Below are 22,622 nucleotides of genomic sequence, written 5' to 3' on the forward strand. Positions count from 1 at the left end.
CATAGTAGTTAGTATCTAGGCTTTCAGATCAGACAAACCTTGCACACTATGTTAGCTCCTGCTGTGTATCAGATATGTGATCTGGGACAAGTTGCTTAATTTTCAGTTTCAGGTTGTTTATTTGTAGAATGGATATGTAGTAGTGTCTTTCTCATAGAGTCAGTGATTACATATAAGGTAGCTTGCACAGTGCCTGTGGTGTTACAGGAGCTTTTTAAATGTTAACCGCTATTGTTAACAATAGCTCTTGGGACAGTAGTTGGCCTGCTGATTTATTGGGGTTGAGGGAGTGCACATGTGTTCTCAGATCAACAAAGAAGTCAATGTTTTCTACCATATCTTTCTTGTGCTAAGGTCTTGATATGTAGAGAGAAAATACAGGATGAAGGAAATTGTTCAGGTCATAATTGGCAGAGAAGTTGGCTAGTATTGTCTCTTGCAACTGCTTTTGGATCCCTGTAATTGAGAAACTCTATCTGAAATCCTAAAGAATATTTGATGTAAGTGAATGCCACTGATGTATTTGCTTCACTTAAAAACAGTGAAAAATTCCTTTTCAACTCACAGAAAAGATTTCCTTTTGAAAGTAATTAACTGTTCATATTAAGTGAGATTTGATATATAGACTGAAGGTTTAAAGCTAGTCTTTAAAAAAAATTGAGGTAAATATCTATTTGAATGAGGATTGATAACCATTAACACTTGTGTAATCAACACCCCATTAAAGATATAAATCAGTTGCATCACCCCAATCCTCCTGTCCCCCTCCAGTCACTCCCTAATCCGCTCCACACAAATAACTATTTTGAATTCTAATAGAATAATTTGTATCAGATTTTGAATTTAATATAAATGGAATCATGCAACTATTTTCATATCTGGCTTCTTTTGCTCATCATAATGTTTTGAGATCTGTCCATATTGTTGAATATACCATTGATTAATTCTTTTTAATTGCTGAATAGTATTCCATCATGTCAATTTACACAATTTTATCTGTTTTCTAAATTGGAAAATTTGGAAATTTTTGGATTATTTGCAGTTTTTTAACTGTCATAACTAAAGCTGCTTAAAACATTCTTGAACAAGTCTTGTGGAGATAACATTTGTCTCTCGAATAAATAGCTAGGAATAGAATTGGGTAATTAAGGTAATTGTATATTTAACTTTATTTTTTTTAAGAAACCATAGCTTTTTTCAAGGTGGATGTACTCCCACCAGCATTGTATGACAGTTGCATTTGTTTTATATCTTCATCAACATTTGATATTACTAGTCTATCTAACTTTAACCATTCTAGTGGGTAAGAAGTTATATCTCACTGTGATTTCAGTTTGTGTTTCCTTGATGTTAGTCTTCAGTTTCATTTGTCAATAACTATTCAGAAATAGTGTTTGGACATTTTCAGTTACTCAGTGAGTAGTTATTAAGTACCAGGACCATGCTCAACAGTATGTCTGATTTTTAGGGTTGTGTTTCTATTTAAAATTTAAATAAGTTAAATATAGAAAATTCTAAGATTCTCTTAATGTTTCATGTTCACATAGTCTTAGTTTTTATATCTTTATGTTTGTTAATACTCCTTACCAGGTCATGCTTATGTAATAAAAATAATAGTGTCATTCTTAGGTGGCTGAAACTACACTGTTAGTTAGATCATGAGGAATATGCCTATTTATTTTTATTGCTCTCCTGTGTTAGACGATACTTGATTTATTTTGACGAAAGAAAGTCATAATATTTGTACAATTTTAGGCCCCCAGCAGTCTTCTTGATGCTTTGGAGCAACATTTAGCTTCCTTGGAAGGAAAGAAAATCAAAGATTCTACAGCTGCAAGCAGGTACATTATTCTTTGTGGGGCAAAGAAACAGTAGTGATGTTTCTGAGAAAGTAGATGAGTCTAGCTGAAGTTCCAAGTTATTGAACTTCTCTTTATCTTGATTTAACCATTTGTAAGTCGGTTTAATAATAGTATCAACCTCAGAGAGTTGCTGTTAAGGATTAACACATGTAAGTTTTGGGGATAGTTCCTAATTTTCAGTAAATGTCAGCATCTGTTAAGATGATGGCAGTGAAAACTACGTGGTTTAGAATGGTGTTCATAGTGTCAGTATTTCTCTTAAAGATGAAATGCATAGGTTCATATGGTGTATTATAATTACAAGATGCCTTTTTTACAGATTTGACTAACCCTCACAATAGCCCTGTGAAGTATGCAGTAGTAATTATGAGACTCAAACCTAGGATGTCTGACATAAGATTTCATCATCTTTCTCTAATGCCAGTTTATGGGGTTGACTGTGGACATATTTTAATCATTCTATTAGACTTTTAGCTGATTTCCAAGACCAAGACCAGCAAATTGAAAGTAATATACATCATCGCTTATTGACCTTGTAACGTGATTTTTGTGTTGGTTAGTAACTTGAGTAATTCTCACGTTTTCTTATGAAGATTTCCTTTTAGCAGTATGAAAAAGAAATTTGTATGAAGTATGATGAGAACTCTTCTTCTTTTCGATTGTTGTTTCAGAACTTTTTTTTTTAGCAACAAAATTTAAGTAATTTGTAAAGGAAAATGTCATTACTGGATTTTAATGCTTTTTAATTGCAGATTTGTTCTTTGAATTTTCTAGTAGGTTTTTAGAAGTATAAGCCAAGTTATAAGGCCCGATTATTTGAGAAAGTAATGAAAAATATAGCCAGGTAGCTCAGGTACATCGATTTACCTCATATGTTTTTTAACATAAAATTTTCTGGGTTTCTTGTATTTCTTCACAGCAGTATTACTCTTCCTTTGTCTTCTGAGTTATATCTTTATATTGGCTCATTTATAAAATTGATTTTACATAAAACTTAGTTTTTTCACTTGTGTGCTTAGAGTAGAAATTAATGGTGTTTGGTGTGTGAGAAAAGGAAAATTAGTAGCAGTCACTGAGGAGTAGTTTCCTGTTAGAATTCTTTACCACACATGTTTATTTTGCCTAGGATTAATAACATTGGGGAATTAAATGTTGGGGTTTATGATCTGGATAAGGTTTTGATATAAGAGAAATGAGGTGGTTTGCTGTGAATCCACCAGTAAGGGATGATGTATTGTGCATATATAATATGTTTGAAAAGGAAATTCTAGCTTGGCAAAAGGGTAGCAGACAGAAAGGGGGAGCCAGATGGACCAGTGACTGGAATGAAACTGATCTTCCTTTGAGAGAACCTGTGGGTCCTCTGGGAATGACATCTTTGGGTGTTATTATAAGGGAAACATACCTAGACATACATTATTTATTGCTGGTACTTATGTTTTAGTATTCTGTAGTAGTACTGCCAAACCCAGGCTGTAAATTAGCAGAAGATCATTTTCTATGAGAAATTCAGTACTTTTTACACATCAGGGTTTTCCTAGAAGTATGTGAGCTCTTCTCTAATTGCATTGGTTCCCTACCTTGGGCCTTGGAAGAGGCAATGTCCCTCACCTTTACTGTGAACCCTTTGCAAAGTCTAACACTTACTTTAAAAAAATAAATGAATGTATGTGTAGATCAACTAATTTCTAATAATCCTCTAGGTCAGTGGGTAGAATATTTCATCTGAAGTATGGGTTTTGACTCCATAAGTTTAGTTCATAATTATGGTGCCTATCCATGGCTAGCTTGCTAGACCATTTCATAACCAGTGAAATAAATGTTTGGCAAAAAACCAAATTACCTTTGTCTGATTATCCAAGGGCAACAACACTTTCCAATGCAGTCTCTTCCCTGGCAAGCACAGGCCTGTCTCTTACCAAAGTGGATGAAAGGGAAAAGCAGGCAGCATTAGAGGAAGAACAGGCTCGTTTAAAAGCTTTAAAGGTAGGTGTGTGCATTCTCTTTATTTGGAAAAACAAGTATAGGAGTTCATAAAGTAACTGGGACTTCTGTACAGACTAACACTATTTAATAAATATTTGTACAAATGGGGTGACATTCAGTAGTCTAATTTTTCATCCTGACATTGAATGACTGGCAAAACAGAGAATACCTTTCTGCTATCAAAACAAAATTAGAAAATGCTTTTTTTTTCAGAGGCCATACAAACAAATCTGGTTTCTGGATTCCTTATGGTAGTTCTCTTTCTCAACAGGAACAGCGCCTAAAAGAACTTGCAAAGAAACCTCATACCTCTTTAACAACTGCAGCCTCTCCTGTGTCCACCTCAGCAGGGGGTATAGTGACTGCACCAGCCATTGACATATTTTCTACCCCTAGTTCTTCTAACAGGTAGGTGGAGTGGTTAATGATTACCTTTGAATACTTAGGCTTAAAGACTTCTAACAGAAATTTTGCAGTTTTTTTCAGGTTTAGTTTGATACATGATTTTGTAATCATAAATTCACACAAAGGAGGTAGTGATAAATGGTGGTAGTGGTATAATAGCTAAATATAAAGTGAAAGACTTTATATTTCAAATATTTAAGAAATGGGATATGGCTAAATGATAGACTTATACCAATTGGAAAGGTGGTGGTATACCAGTTGGAAAGGTGGTGGGTTATCTCTGGGCAAACGTTTCATTGTAAAAAAATTAACTATAGTTAAACACATTTGTGAAGTGATGGTTCAAGACCCTGTATATAACTCTTGGATATGTATGTATGATATGTATTTCAGGATATCCTTTCACTGGATGTTAAATGTTTTTCATTTCTAGTCCCTGGTGTTAAACTCAAACTCAGTAATCTGGAACACAATAAGAGTTTAGTTGCCAGATTTCTGTGGTATTGAAGCCTACCAGCCCAACTTCAAGCTGCTTAACAATAGGAATATTATATTTCCAGGCAAATTGGAATAACTGGATTTTTCTAAATTCCTCCTATGTTTTACCTCAGAGTGGTTTAGAGAAATTTGAAATTCAGATTCTGGTTTGAATCCTGGTTTATTTATTTCTTAATCTTTTTTTGTTTTTAAACCTCAGTTTCCAAGCAAGATAATGTATGGTATAAGTCAGTGGTTCTCGGTCTTTACTTAACATTAGAATCACCTGGAGGGTTTATTAAACCACAGGTTTCTGAGCCCCACCTGCAGGGTAAGGCCCAAGAATTTTCATTTCTGCCAGGGTCACAGGATCACTAGTATAGGGTTTAACACAGTGCTTAGTGCATGGTAAATGCTACATAGAGAGTGATGGGGTGTTTTGTTTGCTTGTGTTTCTTTGATTTTGTTGTTGTTGCTGTTTATTTTACTAACTCATCCTTAAACGGTCTTCCCTTCCACCTACCGACTCCCGTCACAGCTCAGTGTAACTTTTACTAACTCAGCTACTACCTGCTCTCTGAAGTCTTAGTAGATGTTGAATTTAGCTATGTGTTTCTCTTTCAGCTTTATCTTTTTGTTTGTTTTGGTTTTTGTATAATACCTTCCTTAGTCCCCAATAACACTGAACCATTAAGTGTCAAGTTTTTCACTTAGGGACCTTAAAAAGAAGTCTGTCTTAGTAGGGTGGGGGGATGGGGGTAAATGGAAAAGAATGTTGACGGTTTGAGGATGAAACGAATTATTAGATAAAGAACTAATCTTTTTATTTCACTTAATACCCTCAACATTTTCACCTTTTTAACAGTAATTGAGGACAAACCTACAGCCTATTACAGAATGCTTATTGCATATTCTGTGTCTTTCCCCAAAGCACTAAATGCATTTGTATTTTGATTTATCTACTTATAAAACTACGTTTTACATCTGAAAGATATGTCTTCAAAACTTTTTTGAATAAGTGTAAGTTAAAAATAATCTATGCTGAGATATACATAATGCCTCAATTCATGGAAACTGGGATCTTTTTTTGTGTTGTTCCTTAATCACGTAACACGAAATATATTACGTAAGTAGTACTCCCCTAGAGTTATGTAATGGGGTGGCTTCGTTATAAATTTATGTCATATATGCATGTATAAGTTTTTCCATGTATTGTTGATATGTTGTTTGATATTTGAAGCAATAAAGGTAAGGTTAACAGGTATTTTACTTTGTAGGGGTATTAGTGTTGCAAATGTAATTGAAGTTTTTTTGAAGATTAAGAGTAAGAAAACAAATTTCTTTTAAAAAAATTAATTGCCATGACGTTTCATATTTTAAAATTATGTCGTTTAGGTTCTAGGTTCTTTTCAATAAAGAAATTAGTTTTTTCCTGGGGAAGTCATTGATTCTTTCCAGAAGGGCTATTATTATTTGAATCTTATGTAAACTTAAGATATGGTACTTGAATAATTTTCCAGGCCTCCTTAGAAATATGCTGTTACATGAGGGGTATGCAGCTGTTACCTTGTTGCACCTGTTTTTCCTTTGGAGATTTATATTATTGGGACTTTTTTCTCACTTTTCTTTTTAATGTTTTTATTTACTGGGGTGGATGAGGGGAGTGGCTAATGTAGCAAAGTTTATCTAATAAATAAATCATCTTTTCAAAATATCTTCCTAGCACATCAAAGCTACCAAACGATCTGCTTGATTTGCAACAGCCAACTTTTCACCCATCTGTACTTCCTATGTCAGCTGCTTCTCAGGTAGCAAGTACATGGGGAGGTAAGCATTAATGAACTTACTTTGTATGTTGTATAGGCATCTCCCTTCCCCATTCTGTGGGGTTTACTTGCCTTACACTTGATACATGAGTACTTGAAAAATATTAATATGACAGTGAAGTTGTTTTGCCCCTTGAAGACATTTCCATTCATTTATAAATGCAATTTTGGAATGTATGTTCAATTAAATTATGAAATGAAGTTTAATGAAGATGAAAAAGGACCAAATGTATGTTTAGTTGTGAAATCATTCTTTCAATGTTGAATTTCTGTTCTGTTACCCAAAAATGTGTAATGGTTTTCTTACCTTTGGTATATAAAAAAAATTTACTTGCAGAGGGGAAAACTCATCTAATAAAAGTTCTAATAAAATTCGGATGGTGTTATCAGGCAGTGCACTATCTTCTCTGCAGGAATGTCATGACAAACTTTATGCTACTTGTATTTAAAATGTTGATTTAATTCAGACCTGTAAGATTTTGGTATTCAAAGAATTTTTCCCCTAGTACCAACAGGAAAGTTTGCTGACCTTGAGTAGTTCTTTGATCTTAAGGTGACCATATTATGATCATGACCTGGCATCTTTGAAGGAATGAGCCTAGTCCATGTCAGTTTTTAAGCAGTTTTGCTTAGACATTTAGTATGTTTTCAAATCATTTCCTTTGTTTGGTTTTGGTACTTCTGTTTGTTTTTATATGTAAGTATCAATATTATTTTATAAACACTGAAAAATTATTTGGGAGGGAAAGATACTCTGAGAAAGGACACTGTCTAGAGAACCGTTAGAGAATGGCAAGCTACCTTAACATTTATGTTGGCTCACATGTAAAATCGAAATTGACTAGCTTACTTCTCATAGCAGGATTCATTGTTCTAGTGAGTTTTTATGGTGTATTCGACTTTTTCATCTTTATTTCAATGATTTGAGTTAATAACTTTTGGGGGGTTTTTTAATAGTTATTTCTTAAGACTATATTTTATATAATAGAATGTAAACTATGTGAAGGGAAGAGCTCTAAAATATTTTGTTGAGTGATATATCCCTGATGCCTAGAACACTTATTGATATATAACATGTACTTTGTAAATATTTGTTGAATGATTAGACATTTTCTTTTTTGGGGGGCAGGTTATTTGTGGTTCAAGACAGGGCAGGGAACAGGAATAGTGAAACACTAAAGTACTAGATTTTTAGACTAATTTTGTGAGCCATAACTTGATTTTTATAACTAATTGATTTTGAAAGCTAGTTTAATTTAGCTAAATTTTGAGATCTGGGAGTAATTTCTAAAAACGACAAGCTAGTTTTAAAGTCAGTAAATATTTTAGAATTATTTATCTGAATGATCTGTAGACAGCAAATTAAGGTTAAGAAAGCAGTTTCTTAATATCCTAACAGTCATTACAATTTTAGGATTTTTAATCTGCCAAAATTTACATGCTTATTTCCTGCTTATTGTGAATTGCTTTAGGAAACATTAGTAGGATTAACATGACTGTTTAAGCAGTTTTAGCTTGCTCACCTTTTAAAAAAACAAACCAGTTTTTCTAAAATTAAGGCTGAAAAGTTGTATTTTTAGATAGATGAAAAATTTTACAGAAGGCTTAATGAGGACCAATATAACATTTCAATGAAACTGAACTGTGAAATTATTTTGTCTGGATACCATATACAATTAATTCTAACAATGACAAAGTTTCTGCTTGGGATTATTGAGCTCATATATGAAGGCAGATATACTGTTACTGTGGGAGAATAATTTTAAGTAATTTCAGCCTGTAAAAATTGTTTTATATTCTGTTAGAAGAAATATTCCATGGCAATTTGTGTGTGAATACAGTGTGGGAGTACATTTAATCATGATTTCCTTTTCTAGTTTAGGTTATTTTGGTTTATGTACTATTTTCATCAAAATTTCCCCCATATTTTAACATTAGGCTTGCTGTGTCCAAGTGACACTGTTAAACTGTTTAAAAAAAAAAGTATTATCAAGTATAGTTGAGAGCAGAGGCAGTAGCAACTGACTACTATTTTTCCAAAAGCTTACAATTATATACGAGGAAAGGACAGTGATCTTATATAAACCCCTCAATTTAAGAAGAATGAAATCTTGTCTTTTATTTCATATAAAGATATTTGGCTTCTGAGTTGGTGATAATTTCAGAGTTTTGACTTCTGCATAATTGGATAGTGGAAGAGTATTTTAAGCCAAGAACTTTGAATACTTACTAATTTAGTCATTGTATTGTTCATACCCATGACATTCAGATTAAGACTTTTTACTTTATTTTTAAAATTAAAGTTACTAAGATAAATAAATCTTACATATAAAAAGCTTTGATCATAACAGTAAATTCTAAAAGGCATTTTTTTGACGTTAACCATTTACCTGAACATTTGAAATATGTAGCATTTTACATCATGCTTTTATAGTATGTGACAAAACAAAGGTATGCTTTTTTTTTTGATAATTCTAAAATCTTATTCTATGCTTTCCTTGCTCTCATTTGCTAAAAATGGATGTTAACAACAGATCTGGTATTTAATTTAGTTCTTATATGCACCACAGAAACGATGTGTATTCCCAGTCACAGCTAGGTTAGTGATTAGAGTTAAGAGGAGGTAAAGTTCATATGTTTAATGTGAGAGGCATTTTACGGTTCCACCTAAAAATGAACATTGAAGAGAGAGAACACAAGCTCTCCTGTTTCTCTCATTGCATTATTAGTGAGCCTTTGTTTTTTCAAGAAATGGTCTGGCATCTAAACAAGCACTTGGTGTTGAATACTAATATCTTGAGATATCAGTTTTCATCACCTTGAAAACTTTGAGTTACAGCAAATCTAAAAATATACAGTATTGCCAGGTTAAGTATACTGTTGTATATTTTAAGCAAGATTTCAAAATTTAATTCAGGTAAAAAAGAATGACCCTTTCTGAAGTTGACTTTGTTTTAGTCTCAGCTGGCATGAGACACATGACACTATGAAAACACTCAATTTTCTGTGAATAAATGTAGATATCAAATATTTACCTCAAGACTGTAATATGACTGGTACTATTTTTGTTTCAATTTTTTGCATTATTTTTCTATGACTCTAATGTAACATAAAATTAAACTTTCAAGTGAATAATGATAAAAATAATGGAAAAAAGTATTTATTAAAAGTATAAGGAATTTTAGAGTTGCCAGTCTGATAAGTACAGTTTAAGTTGGAATAGCTGGAACATTATTACTATTTTTTTATCTTTAATGAATTTGAATTAATCATTTATGGGATAGTAGACTAACATTTAGATTTAAAAATCATCATCTAATCTAAATGATGTTAATCTGCTACCCATAGTAGTAGTGTTTTGTCAAGGTAGGTTAAGAGCTGGTTTTTCTTATTGCCTGACTGATCTAAATATACAGATTCACTTATGCATTTCTGCATACTCTTCTTTAGGATGTTTCATATAATAGGAAATGATTGATATTAAGTGCTTAGGTAAAAAGTGTTAATCAATAGAATAGCAGATAACTAGTAACTTTTTCCAAACATGTCTTTTCTCATGAACCTAATAGATCTGTTGTAGAAATATGTGTACTCTTTTTGAATGACTTCTCTCATGACTTCTTTTGCATGGAAAACCAGAGAGAAGTTTTGTGTTACTTGTCCAACAAAGTATGATGTACTTTAAAAACTCCATGCCTCTATCAAATATTTAAAAGTAGTACTTTCAACCAAACTGGTCAACTCTAAACTTAACGCAAATCCTTTCTTATACAAGAAGGAGTTAGAGCGGTCATCATTACATTTTTATTTTAGTACAAAAAAAATGAATCTTGTTTTTGACTATTTTCTGCTTTTTATTTCTGAATTATTTTTTCTGACTCTCTTCCCCCATTGTTCCATTTATTGAGAAGTGGAGGGGTGGGAAAGATGTTTAACATGATCATTTGAGTTAGAATAGTACATCAGTGAGTTTTGATATGTTTGTAGGACTTCATACAATGACCTCAATATTATCTTGATATTTTTCTTTTTAAAGTTGCAGTTGCAGGATTTGTGGAACACTAGCTTTGAATTTATTGACTTTAAGGATAAAGTGTGCCTATATTGTTTTGCAGAAGCTGATCCTTAGGCCATTGCTTCCTTATTGTTTTATCATACAGTCTTAGAGTAAAATACAGTGCTTAATACTGTATTCTTAAGTAAGGACCACAAACTAGACTAGAAGAGGCAAGAACAGGCGCTGGTTGGAAGTACAGGAGTATCTTTTCATTTTTAATTGTGTTATAAGAGAAAAAATTATGACACTATATTTTCGCTGCTCTTTATTTTTTCTTCTCCCCATTACTTAAGGTATGATGAATGGCTTTCAGTCATTACAGTGACAGTTATCTTGAATGAGGTATAGGTATAGTAAATATGTGATTCTAAATTTGATAATAAAGTACATATTTGGTACCATTCTAGTAGGGAACAATACTTTTGTTATTCCTTCCAAATCATTTAGGCTTTAAAACTCATAGCTAGGCCTTCAAAGCGAATCCCAGTCTACTGGGATGGCCAGTCTTTTGTCTCTGTTCTTAATTTTTCTAAAATTCCTTTCCCATCATTAGACCTTTTCTTCATCTTTATTATTTTGTTTCCTACATCTGAACCCATACAAGAGTTTATATTCACAGGTTAGAAACCCCTCATTCCCTTTGGCTTTTGAGATACTGCTTATTCCACATTTGAATTATTTATATCAATTATGTGAGTAAACATAGCTATGCCACCAGAACTGATACACTCCCACCTTGGGTGGGGAACACGGTTCAGGGTAGATGGCTCTTTTATAGAAACATTTTTGTTCTTACTTATCTTCTTTTTTAACTACATGACTGTTGGCTTTCTGATGTAAAGCAGATCTAGCCTTCGTATGCTACTGTTGTTATGGACACATAAGTATTTTTTTCTGAGGGTTCATTTTAAAATATGTTAAATGCATTTCTTCTATCTTGGTGATTAGATTTGATCATTTGCATTTAGATTAATAATAATATAGCTACTACTTTTCACTTTGCATCTTTTGACTGATTACAATACTAATTAATTTACTTCCTTTCTTCATTTTGCTATAATGCACTTGGACTGCACAGATCCTTTCTCTGCTACTGTAGATGCTGTTGATGATGCCATTCCAAGCTTAAATCCTTTCCTCACAAAAAGTAGTGGTGATGTTCACCCTCCCATTTCTTCAGATGTATCCACTTTTACTACTAGGACACCTACTCATGAAATGTTTGTTGGTAAAGTACCATTTAACCTTTCTTTCCAATTAATGTTTATACTGCCTAAGTTTTTTTTTTAACGTATCCATTATTTTTAAAGCACTGCAATAATTACTTTGTATTTTAATAATAAATTTTTAAGTAAACTAAATAGCAATAGTGTAGTGAGATTTTTTACACCAGCATCCCTAATTTTATTTAATGCAAGTTTTTAGGAAAGAAAATTTCCTTTGAAATTGGACTTTGTTTTGTTCTCTATCATACTGTAGCATCACATGCTACATCCTGTTTATTAGTTCAGAGAGGTGGTTATTAGGAGAGTTGATTGAAGGAGTAACATCTCTTAAACTTAGTTACGTATTTATGTGTGCTTATATTTTTCCCTCTCTGCTTGAGAAAGAGGGTGATTATCACTCTTAGTAGCTTTCTGAATCTTCCTTTTTTTCCCGTTTTTAATTTCAAATAATGGTACAACTTTGTATTGTCTAAAACCCACTATACCCTCTGTCCAATCTTAAGGGTCTCATTTCATTGTTAGCCTGGGGTGAAAAGTAGAAAATGAAAAGCAACTTGACTGACTAGGCTTAATTGTGGTCTAAAAATCTGTAAAAAGGCAAAATTTCATACCAAAGTTGTACAAGGAAGAATAAGTTTTTAAGTACATACTAAACTGAAATAAATGTTTTTGAATCCTACTAAAAAGATGCTAAACCCCCTTAAAAGATGATGAAAACTGCTTTTATTCAATTCAAAGAAACAGCATAAGGTGACACAAATTTAAATCTTTGATTAAAGCAGCATGCAGAAAGTCATCTGTGTACCCTAGGTAGATCATGTGGCCATATTCTGTTAGATATATCTGAGAGAGGGGAGGATGGAAGGTGACTAGAAAGCAGTAGTTGGAGATCTGAGAAAGTTTCAAGGCAGGTGCTCCAGTTATACAACTAGTCTAATAGTTCTAAAGTGTAATATTTGGTTGCAATAATTCCTTTATTGTAGTACATTTAAAAATTATATAAAAAGTAATTGAAACTAAATTATACATTTTGTTGCTCTAGAAATTTGTCAAATGGAGTGCCTTTTTGCTTGGTAATAAGGGGTAACTAGAGTTATCTTTGGAGTGTTCTGTTGGGATGGTGGTTTTTTAGGTTTATCTTTTCATATTTACTGAATATGAATAGTCTGTATATTGTAAATATGGCTGTTTGTATCTTTTTAAGTCAGTTGCCTTAATTTGGGGATATGAAACAGATACGTCTTTGCTTTGGGACTATATATTTAGATCTTTTAGGTCAGAGCAGTGCATGGGCTTCAGGATGTCACATCTGTATCCCCTGAAGGGGGACAGAATGGAGGACAGTAACCTTAAGTGCTGAAGGTTGTAGGTATTTCACATATAAACAGAAACAGTAAAAATATATAAAAGTCATGTGAGAGAGTTAATTATTATTTTGGCTTTTCAAGGAAAAAAGCCTGTAATAAGAGGAATATCCTAGAAATGTCATATTCCTAATGTTTTTTAAGTTTAAGGCCTATGATTTGGGGCAAGAGGAAGACCAGAAAGCAAAGCAGATTAGTAAAGTTGATGGCTATATACTCCAAGGTCATTCGGTCCATTTGAAAATTAAAATCATAGAATTGGTGATTTAGAGTTTGCAAAAACCTGCAGAGAATGTTTGGTCCAGCTCTCAACTCTCACAGTAGTAAGAGAACATTATTACCATTTTATGGATGCATCACCTGAGTCCTAGAAAAGTTAATCAAGATAACCCAGCTAGTGGGAGCAAAGCCTAAATCAGGAGACAGCAGCTTTGCTCTGCAGCGCTCTTTCCCTTTTGGAAGTGCAGACTTTCATTTAAACCCTTATCTTCCTCTTTCTGAGGGAGAATAATACAAATGAAAGTATGAAGTATACTTAAAAAAAAAAATCACATCTGCCAAGTTTTGTCATTAGAGAAAAAAAACTTGTTAAATACTTTTCTTTTTTAATGAAAATGAGTGCAGAAGGGGAAATTAAAAACCACTGATGTCAAACCATTAGGCATTAGTCTAGAATAGGGGTCAGCAAACTTTTTCTTAAAAGGTCAGATTGTAAATATTTTTGGCTTGTGAGCCACACGATCTCTTTCGCAGCTGCTCAACTTTGACATTATAGCGTGAAGGCAGCCGTAGACAAGACATAAACACATGAGCTTGGCTGTGTTCCAGTAAAACTTTATTTACAAAGATAAGCAGCTGTAGTTTGTTGATGCCTGTCCTAGAAGAGGCTTTTTAATAAGTCTTTCAATGCAATGAGAAGTAGAGTTGTGTAATAAAAATTCCAATACTTTCTTACTCAGAGTAGTAAGAGCATGCGAGGACCACCCAAGGTGTGCCATTCCTGGCACTGTATTGTCTAATTAGCCACTAGCCACATGTCATCATTTAAAGGTTAATTAAAATTAAATATTAAATAAAATTAAAATTTTACTTCCTCACTTTTACTAGCCACATTTCCATTCTTCAGTGGCACATGTGCCTAGTGGCTACCATAATGTACCATATGCACATATCTGCATATTGTGTGGATTTATAAAACATTTCTGTTATTAGAAAGCTCTGTTGGATAGTGCTCTAGAACAGTGGTCAGGAAACTTCTGGTGTAAGGAACCAGACAGTAAATGCTTTAGGCTTTTATAGGATGCATAAAATCTTTGAGTCGTCATCTTTTCTTTTTTTTCTTTTTTTTTTTTTTTAAACAACCCTTTCAAAAGGTAAAAACCATTTTTAGCTCACATGGGCATATAAAAATAGGCCCCAGGCTGTATGTAGTTTGCCAACCCCTGCTCTATAGGATTAAGAACAACCAAGAACAATCAAGAGTTAGGTATGTAGATACCTTCCAACCTTTCCAGAGGAGGACCTTGATTTGATGATATGATTCTCAGTGTACTTTGTAGCTTGTCCTCATTAAAGCAATAAGAATACTGAAATTTGTAAGTCAAGGGGAGTGAGTGGGTTGTAGTCTCAGCTATACCATGTTTGTGACCTTGTCTAGGCCTGCTTCCTCATCTGCAAAAGAAGACATTAGAAGACATGTTGGTATTGACTAAAAAGCCAACTGGTTCATATTTCTTTATCTAAAGAAATGCAGTATTGGTTATTTTTAAAAATTTGTTGTGAATATTATTTATATATATTTTTTAAATATAGTACTTACAATGGAGGCTTAAGTGCTTTTTTTTTAGTAAGTTGTAATTTGAAGAACACCAATGGCTTGGACTCCTCTGTTTTTTCTTTTGTTTTTATTTGTTTCTGTTTGTTTTTAATTACTCCATTCCACTCTTAACTGTTCCTCCTCACTTTCTCACTTTTCTCTTTCTCTTTTATCTTTTTTTCCTGTCCTTTCTTTTCCCCCCTTATATGCCTTGTCAGATTCTTTTTGTGGTACTCAAGCTTATCGTAATACTACCCTTATGTGCCATGAGCCTTCTACTGTAGCTGGTTTATTTGGAGGTAGGTAATGATAATCTCTAAAATTTATCAGTTTATTTATATGCAAGAGGGGTTTCTTTTTGTTGTTTTCCTTAAAATGAGTTGGTAAGAAAAAAAATACTTGGTTTTGAAGAACAGGTAGTTTTTTGCTTAATTTTGTTTTCCTTGATTAAACACGATTGTTTTATGAATGGATGCCTGTCATCTTCCTGCTTTTATTCATTCTCAAAACTTTCAAATTTTCAGAAGAGTTTATAATATTTTGATATTACAAGCTTATGGAATTTAAAGTTCTGTGTATAGATCTTAGTGATAGAATGGCAGATAATTTTGATTTGAACAGTTGTGGCACAGGTGAAGGGAGATTATACTGGAAAGAAGCATGCTTTTCCAGCGCTATGCAAAGGCCATAGAAATGGGAAGTAGTTTCCAGGGAGGTGTAACCAATTTGATCTGTATCTTTCCAAATATATTCTGTCTAGGCCAGTGCAGTAGCAATAAGACCTCAAAATCCAGCTGAATTTTTTTGTGTATAGGAGTTGTTACCTTAGTTAAGTTGGCATTAAAAAGTAGGTTTGACACAACTGAAGAACTGAGGTTCTTGACTGGCAGTAAGAATTAGACATAGTTAAAAGTGTTTAAAAATGGAATTGTTGAGGGCATTTAACAGAAAGAAAATGTTTGGAATACGGTGAACTTGGGTGTGAATTCCAGTTACACTCCTTTACCTGTGTGACTTTAAGCAAGTATTTAACCTTTCTAAGACTATGAAAATTGGGATAATAATGTCTTGCAGGATTGTTAATGAGGTGTACATATATGCCTGTATAACATCTAGCACAATGCCTGACACAGAAGTATCATTAAAACTACTTGTATTGGGAACTTATCTTGTGGGGACTTCCCAGGTGGTCCAGTGGTTAAGACTCCGCGCTCCCACTGCAGGGGCAAGGGTTCAGTCCCTGATCGGGGAACTAAAATCCCGCATGCCGCAGGGCGAGGCCAAAAAAAAAAAAAGCAATTATCTTGTGTATGCAGATCATTTCATACTTGGAGTATACTTCTTACCTAAATTATTTAATCATCAGATATAATCTTGAAAACTCATTGTTTTTGTATTGCTGATAGATTTTTAAATTGCCAAGGGCTATTTATTTTTTAGCCCAGTATTTGCTATTTCAAAGCTCAAGAAGTTCATAAAACTTGAAGAGTCCTGATAGATATAATTATTATAGCTATGATAATAAAAACTAATTTTCCTACCTACTAATTTATATAAGATGAAATACTCAGGATAAACCAAAAACCCTTAATAGATTCTGGAATCAAAGAAATTGGGGTTTAAGTCTTGATTCTGCCATTTACTAATTATTTTACCTTGGATAAGTTGTTTAATCTCTTAGTTTCCTCATCTGTAAAATGAGGATAATAATAACTGTCTCATAGTGTTATTGTGTGGTTTAAATAATAACCTATCTATAAAGCCCTTGCATAATGTTTAATAAATAGTAGCAGTAATTTTCTCAAAAAAGAATGAGGCCTATTTATTACAGAACTACCACCAAAATCTATTAAACAACCCAGCCAATTTTTCTCAAAGGTTTTTGGATTGCCTTTCTGTCCCAAAAGCATTTTCATCTTGTACCTTTCAGTCACCTTACTATTGTCCTCTCAAGATTTGCCCTGTAGTACAGTGGTTTCTAAATGTTAATCTGTGAACTGGAGCTGTTCAGTGACAAGAGTTTTCATTGGGCTTTGTGAAATGAAAGTTAGGCAGTTCAATGTAGTGATTATTTCATAAAATTAACCTTAACTTTGATAGCCTATTCATCTTTTTGGGGGGTGGTCCCTAAATCTGCTCTTTTGAAATGGTGATATTAATTCTGTAACTTTGCTTTAAGTAACTTTTAAAAATTGAAGGTTGACAATCTAATCAGCTATTATAATTTATTAAGAATTTCCCTTTTAGTTTATTCTTCTGCTATGTAGAAGCTTTTAAAATTTGAGGTACTAGCTCTGGATTACTTTATATCTTTTCAAATCTTTTATATTTTTAGGCAGTAATATAATTTCACAGATTGGTGCCCCTAGGGACCTCAGGAGATGGCTCCTCTCTTTACAGAAAGTAATGAAGTTGTTTTTGTGTTATTATAAAGGATAGGCTCATCTCTGATATCAATCAAATTCTAGAAAGAATTTCGGACAAGATAGCAAGGGAAAAGAGAAATTGGTATGCCATCCTACTTTATAAATTATTGTTCCCTGTGTTTTCTAAAGTTTAATGATATCATAGCTCAGATATTATTTCCAGGATGATTTAAAGAATTCTATGTGTGGTGGTTCAGCATGGGCATATAATTAAGCATGATAGATTTTTGTCTTTCTTGAGTAGATACATCTGTTCTTTTTGTAAGGAGTTAGGAGAAGAACCATCAAGCCCATGGTATATTTCTTAAGCAGTTCGTACACTTCAAAGAGCTGTTAAATCAGTATATCTGTAGAATTCTAGGAGCCTTTTGATGAATGGTCAGATTTATTTACTAAATTATTTTATGTTTTGATAGTGCTTGTATTCTCATTGTATGACCAGTGTCTTTGAGTTAAGAAAGGGTTAAATAATTATGGAATAAGATCAAACTTGTACATTTAAAAAATTTTGTGCCCTACAGAATATTCATACTATGATGTAAAATGCTACTTTTAAAGTAGTATCATTGATGTATACCAGCTTGTGTGGGTCATTGTTAATAATAAGTCATTGCTTTCTGGCTTCTCTGGCTTTGAGGACCTTCTTGAACTTCTCACCAAATCTTGTCCTACTTTTTGTTTTTCTTTAAGATCAGTCCTTTTAGTACAGAATTATTGTACTTCTTTATATCCTGGTGGTATACATTAAGAGTTCAAAGTGAGATTCTTATAGACTGAAAGTCCTTTAGCAGAAAGTTGGGACAGGAAGAGAGAGAGAGTCTATGTTCAGGGCTCAAAAGTTTAACTTCTCTTCAATGATATAGTTGTTAATCTTCTGATACCAGACTTTTTTTTATTTTTAACATTCTGACTTTATAGAATTTAGAAATGGAAGAGAATTCCGGAGCCATTTATTACAGCCTTCCACAAAGCAAAAGAATTCCTTCTTTGTGATCCTTGCTAGGCTGTTCTCTACTTGGATATATACTCAGTGATTGAAAGCTCCCCAAGTCATGTGACAGCCCTAATGGTTTTACATGATTTTAATTCTTCTTGTCAGCCTCTGGAAATTCAGAGCCTCACCTCACAAAATACAGCCTCACACAATTGAAAATCTTAACGTTTACCTCAGCATTGTCTGGTTTCAGCAACGTGAGCTGGGTGTCTGTTGGCTTATTGCCACCACCATCAGTGTAACATGGACAGGAAAGAATAAATTTTCTGGTGTTTCAGAACAGTTAGGTAAATTAGTATATTTGATTATACGTGTCAGCTCCACTTTAGGAAGTAGTTAAGTTGAAGCTAGAGGGTGGTTGGGTGTTGAAAATAGCCTGTTTTTTGTTTTTTTTTTAATATTCAGAACACATCTGGACACAAGGGGGGGGGCTCATAAGGATTAGTGGGCTATAACTTTCAGAATCCTGTCACTTCTCAAATTAACTTAAACCATATAGCTTTTGATTAACCATCGAAGGAAGGAAGGGAGAAAGGAAGGAAGGAGAGAGAAATATGGAAGGTGGGTAGGTAGAGGGAGAAAGACTCTTGGGGGATACTAAGTAGACTCATATTTTTTTAAAGCACCACAGAATACTTATTCCCAAATGATCCCTTAAATTAAATTTGACTTCATGCAAAATCCTAGAATTTTAGATGTGTTTGGTTTTTTAACATCAGCTTACAAGTTTAAGGAAAAAAATAAGCAAAAAATGTTATTTCTGTAATGAAACAAACTAGTAGTTCAACTTCACTTGCTCTTTTGTTAGTTTTCTTAGTGGGATGATTTTGTTTTGGAAAATGTAATCACAAGAGATGTGGTAGTCTAGGAAGCATTTTGCTTGAAGGGTTGGCTTTGTTTTTTGTTGTGGGAATTTACTGCTTTTTCCATTCTACTGTCATCATTATTAAAGAGCTGTAGATGTAGAGTTATTAAAGAATTGAGCTTTTTCCATTTTGGTTTTTCTTAGGATTCACTCCTTCTCCAGTTGCACAGCCACATCCTTCAGCTGGCCTTAATGTTGACTTTGAATCTGTGTTTGGAAATAAATCTACCAACGTTATTGTAGATTCTGGGGGTAAGAAAAAATTGCTTTATTAACATTACTATAATGTTCTAGTTTAGAGTCTGTGTAAGGACAGATAATGGTCCTTTTAACGTGTAAATAGATGAAATTGGGGTAGCCAAAGAAGTGGTCCCTCTTCCCCCAGCCACTAGAAGAAAGCTTCAAGGGACTGTTAGCCTTTACTCATTTCTTAGTGGCAGTTTTGAATCTGGGTAGATTTTATTTCTCCCAGAGCTATTAAATAAGAGAGAAAAAAAGAGATTTTACTCAGATTAGACTGCTAAATTGCTAGGGACTGTGTGTAGAATGCTGTACCTTTTACTCTAATTTTTACCTTTACTGAAATGAAATTGGCCTTTTTGAAAACTAGGAAAATATGACCTGTGGTACCTTGACTCGTTGAGGTAGTCTGTGTAATGAACAGCTAGAATAACTAAATATCAGAGTTGTGGGTTCAGGGGCTTTTTATTGTTTTATAGTATGCTTGTTTAGTCATCTTAAGAGAACTTTATAAAATCTGTAGAGCCAAGTTTCCATTTAACATCTTGGTAATTTGAAGTTTTGTAAAGATTGAGTTCCTGTAAAGTTGGCACCAAATTATATTCTTAATCATGGGGTGGTAAGTGTAGTAATTAAACTCAAGCCATTTAAAGAAATATATTGAGGTGCTGTTAATTTTATAATATACAGTTAGTTATCATAAGTATACATACAAAAGTAAGAAGCAAACTTATAAAGAATGTGTGTGAACTAGGAATTTATTTTTTTCTGTGCACTAGTAGGTTTATAATTACATTTTTTGATGCATTTGACTTTGTCCTCTTGAGTTTATCTTGCTGGGAAAAAGGATAAAGGAAATAGAAACCAATTGTTCATATTTTATAAACCCCTGTTTTTGGTGACTTTCTTTTTCATATTCTCTGGTATTCCTGGGTTGTACCGTTCAGTCCTTTGGTGGTTTGTTGATTGGATCTGTTTTACCTTTTACTGTTTGGTAGAGAACCTTAAGGGATTTTATTTATTTTATTTTATTTTTTATTTTTAAGCAGGGTTCTACTTTACTAGATAGTTTTATGCAGTTTGAGTGTAGTTTAACTATTTCTTGTGTATAATTTAGGCTAGCTGTTTTTAGACAGGAAAAGAGATAACCTAGTGGTTCATTTTCACTTGCTTCTAATATACTGTTTTACATATACCTTACATTCTCCACTTTGAAGAGTATTAAAAGGTCTATAAAATATTATTTCTTAAAAGGAACTTTTTTTCAAAGTTACGGAGATATATTTTTTACCTGTATTGCTTCAGGTATAAGTGAGTCTTCAGAAAATTTTGTCAGCTGAGTGGAAGGATTAATTCCATTTCCTTCTCTTTCACAGAGAAGGGATTTGAAATGGTGGATTTCTCCTTTTTCCACTTAAGAGCATTTATTAGTGCCTATTTACCTGGAGGACTTCTCCAGTAAACAAACAAGGAGAAAAGGCAGAGACCTCCTTTAGAAAGCTGTAGCACCATAAAGTTCCTTACAAATCCTATTTCGTCTGTTTGTAACTTTAAGGCTTTGATGAACTAGGTGGACTTCTCAAACCAACAGTGGCCTCTCAGAACCAGAGTCTTCCTGTTGCCAAACTCCCACCTAACAAGTTAGTATCTGATGACTTGGATTCATCCTTAGCCAACCTTGTTGGCAGTAAGTATTTTTTGTATTCTTTAATCTTTAAAATAAGTTGTTTTATAAAAATTAGTCTAGTTTTTAAATGCTTTCTTTTTCTCCTGTCCTAGATCTTGGCATTGGAAATGGAACCACTAAGAAGTGAGTGTTTTATTTGTATTCTTTCCCTATGTGCCATTTAGAGGTTGATTAGTCTTTGCTCTCAAGAAAGTATGTGTAGAGATGTCATCTGCATCTTAAATGCTCTGTTCAATCTAAATGTATAGTAAAGAAACTTCATAATTACACATACTTAATATTCTCACTCATATTTATTTAAAGTGATGTAAATTGGAGTCAGCCAGGTGAAAAGAAGCTAACTGGAGGATCTAACTGGCAACCGAAGGTTGCACCAACAACTGCTTGGAATGCTGCAACAATGGTGAGTTGGAAAAGCTCATTATATATTAACATGAATGATTTAGGTAAATGTGTAACATGAAAGTGTTTTTTAGATAGTGATAAGGCATAAGTGGAAAGATTGTTACCAAGTTTTAGAAATGTAAGTAATTTGTATTTCTTTTAAAGGAAGCTTGGTTGACTATGTTTGCCAGGTACATTTTAGTAGCTAACATTTATTTAAAGGTTACTTTGTGTCAGGCATCATTCTAACAAATAATGTGTGGTTTTGTTTTATATAATCTTCAAATTTACCTTACACGGTAGTAACTATTGTTATCCCAATTTTACAGATGAGGAAATGAAAACACAGGGTTATTAAGTAGTAAGCCCAGATCACAGAGGTTGGGTGGGTTTTTAGAACCCAGGCAGCCTTACCTCAGAGCATATTTTCTTAATCACTATTCTCTACTGCTGGTTTCAAATCTATTATTTATCTATCTACAATAAATAAATAACCTTAACACTGAACCAGTTGCTAGATTCACACACATACACGTATTTCCCCCAACAGTGGCTCAGTGTTCACTAATGCAGGGGTCCCCAATGCCTGGGGCCACAGACCAGTATGGGTCCGCTGCCTGTTAGGAAACCGGGCCACACAGCAGGAGGTGAGTGGCTGGCAAGCGAGCAGAGTTTCATCTGCCGCTCCCCGTCGCTCGCACTACCGCCTGAGCCATTCTCTCCCCGCTCCTCCACCCAAGGAAAAATTGTGTTCCCTGAAACCCGTCCCTGGTGCCAGAAAGGTTGGGGACCGCTGCACTGATGGTGCAGTGTTCACTAATTCAGTGTTCTGGTGACTTTAAGAATGTAAGTGCAGCAAATAAGGAGAATCAACTATATAAATTATATGACAGTATCAACAAAAGCCAAGCAAGTATAGTTTTAATTGAGTATGCCTATACACATACACATCTCACATAGATTATAATCTTAAATCCCAAAACAAAAAAACTCATTCTAGTGGATTA

The 22,622-nt window shown here is 33.6% G+C and overlaps 1 protein-coding gene across 8 annotated transcripts in view; it reads left to right on the forward strand.

The window, feature by feature from the left end:
• Nucleotides 1-22,622, forward strand: part of PICALM (phosphatidylinositol binding clathrin assembly protein) — a 108,112-nt gene that overhangs the window by 64,310 nt on the left and 21,180 nt on the right. For 2 of the 8 annotated variants that reach the window (XM_029209121.1, XM_029209119.1), the window contains exons 9-17: nucleotides 1,756-1,841; nucleotides 3,725-3,848; nucleotides 4,120-4,256; nucleotides 6,454-6,557; nucleotides 11,692-11,841; nucleotides 19,449-19,556; nucleotides 21,115-21,231; nucleotides 21,324-21,354; nucleotides 21,535-21,634. In XM_029209121.1, the coding sequence (XP_029064954.1) occupies nucleotides 1,756-1,841; nucleotides 3,725-3,848; nucleotides 4,120-4,256; nucleotides 6,454-6,557; nucleotides 11,692-11,841; nucleotides 19,449-19,556; nucleotides 21,115-21,231; nucleotides 21,324-21,354; nucleotides 21,535-21,634 (957 nt within the window). Of the gene's footprint in view, nucleotides 1-1,755; nucleotides 1,842-3,724; nucleotides 3,849-4,119; nucleotides 4,257-6,453; nucleotides 6,558-11,691; nucleotides 11,842-19,448; nucleotides 19,557-21,099; nucleotides 21,232-21,323; nucleotides 21,355-21,534; nucleotides 21,635-22,622 lie in introns of all 8 variants that reach the window. The other 6 variants (XM_029209120.1, XM_029209118.1, XM_029209122.1 and 3 more) reach the window with 3 other exon arrangements.

This window comes from Monodon monoceros, unplaced genomic scaffold, assembly GCF_005190385.1.
Source record: "Monodon monoceros isolate NGI ecotype Baffin Bay Population unplaced genomic scaffold, NGI_Narwhal_1 Super_Scaffold_7, whole genome shotgun sequence".
NCBI classification, from domain to species: domain Eukaryota; kingdom Metazoa; phylum Chordata; class Mammalia; order Artiodactyla; family Monodontidae; genus Monodon; species Monodon monoceros.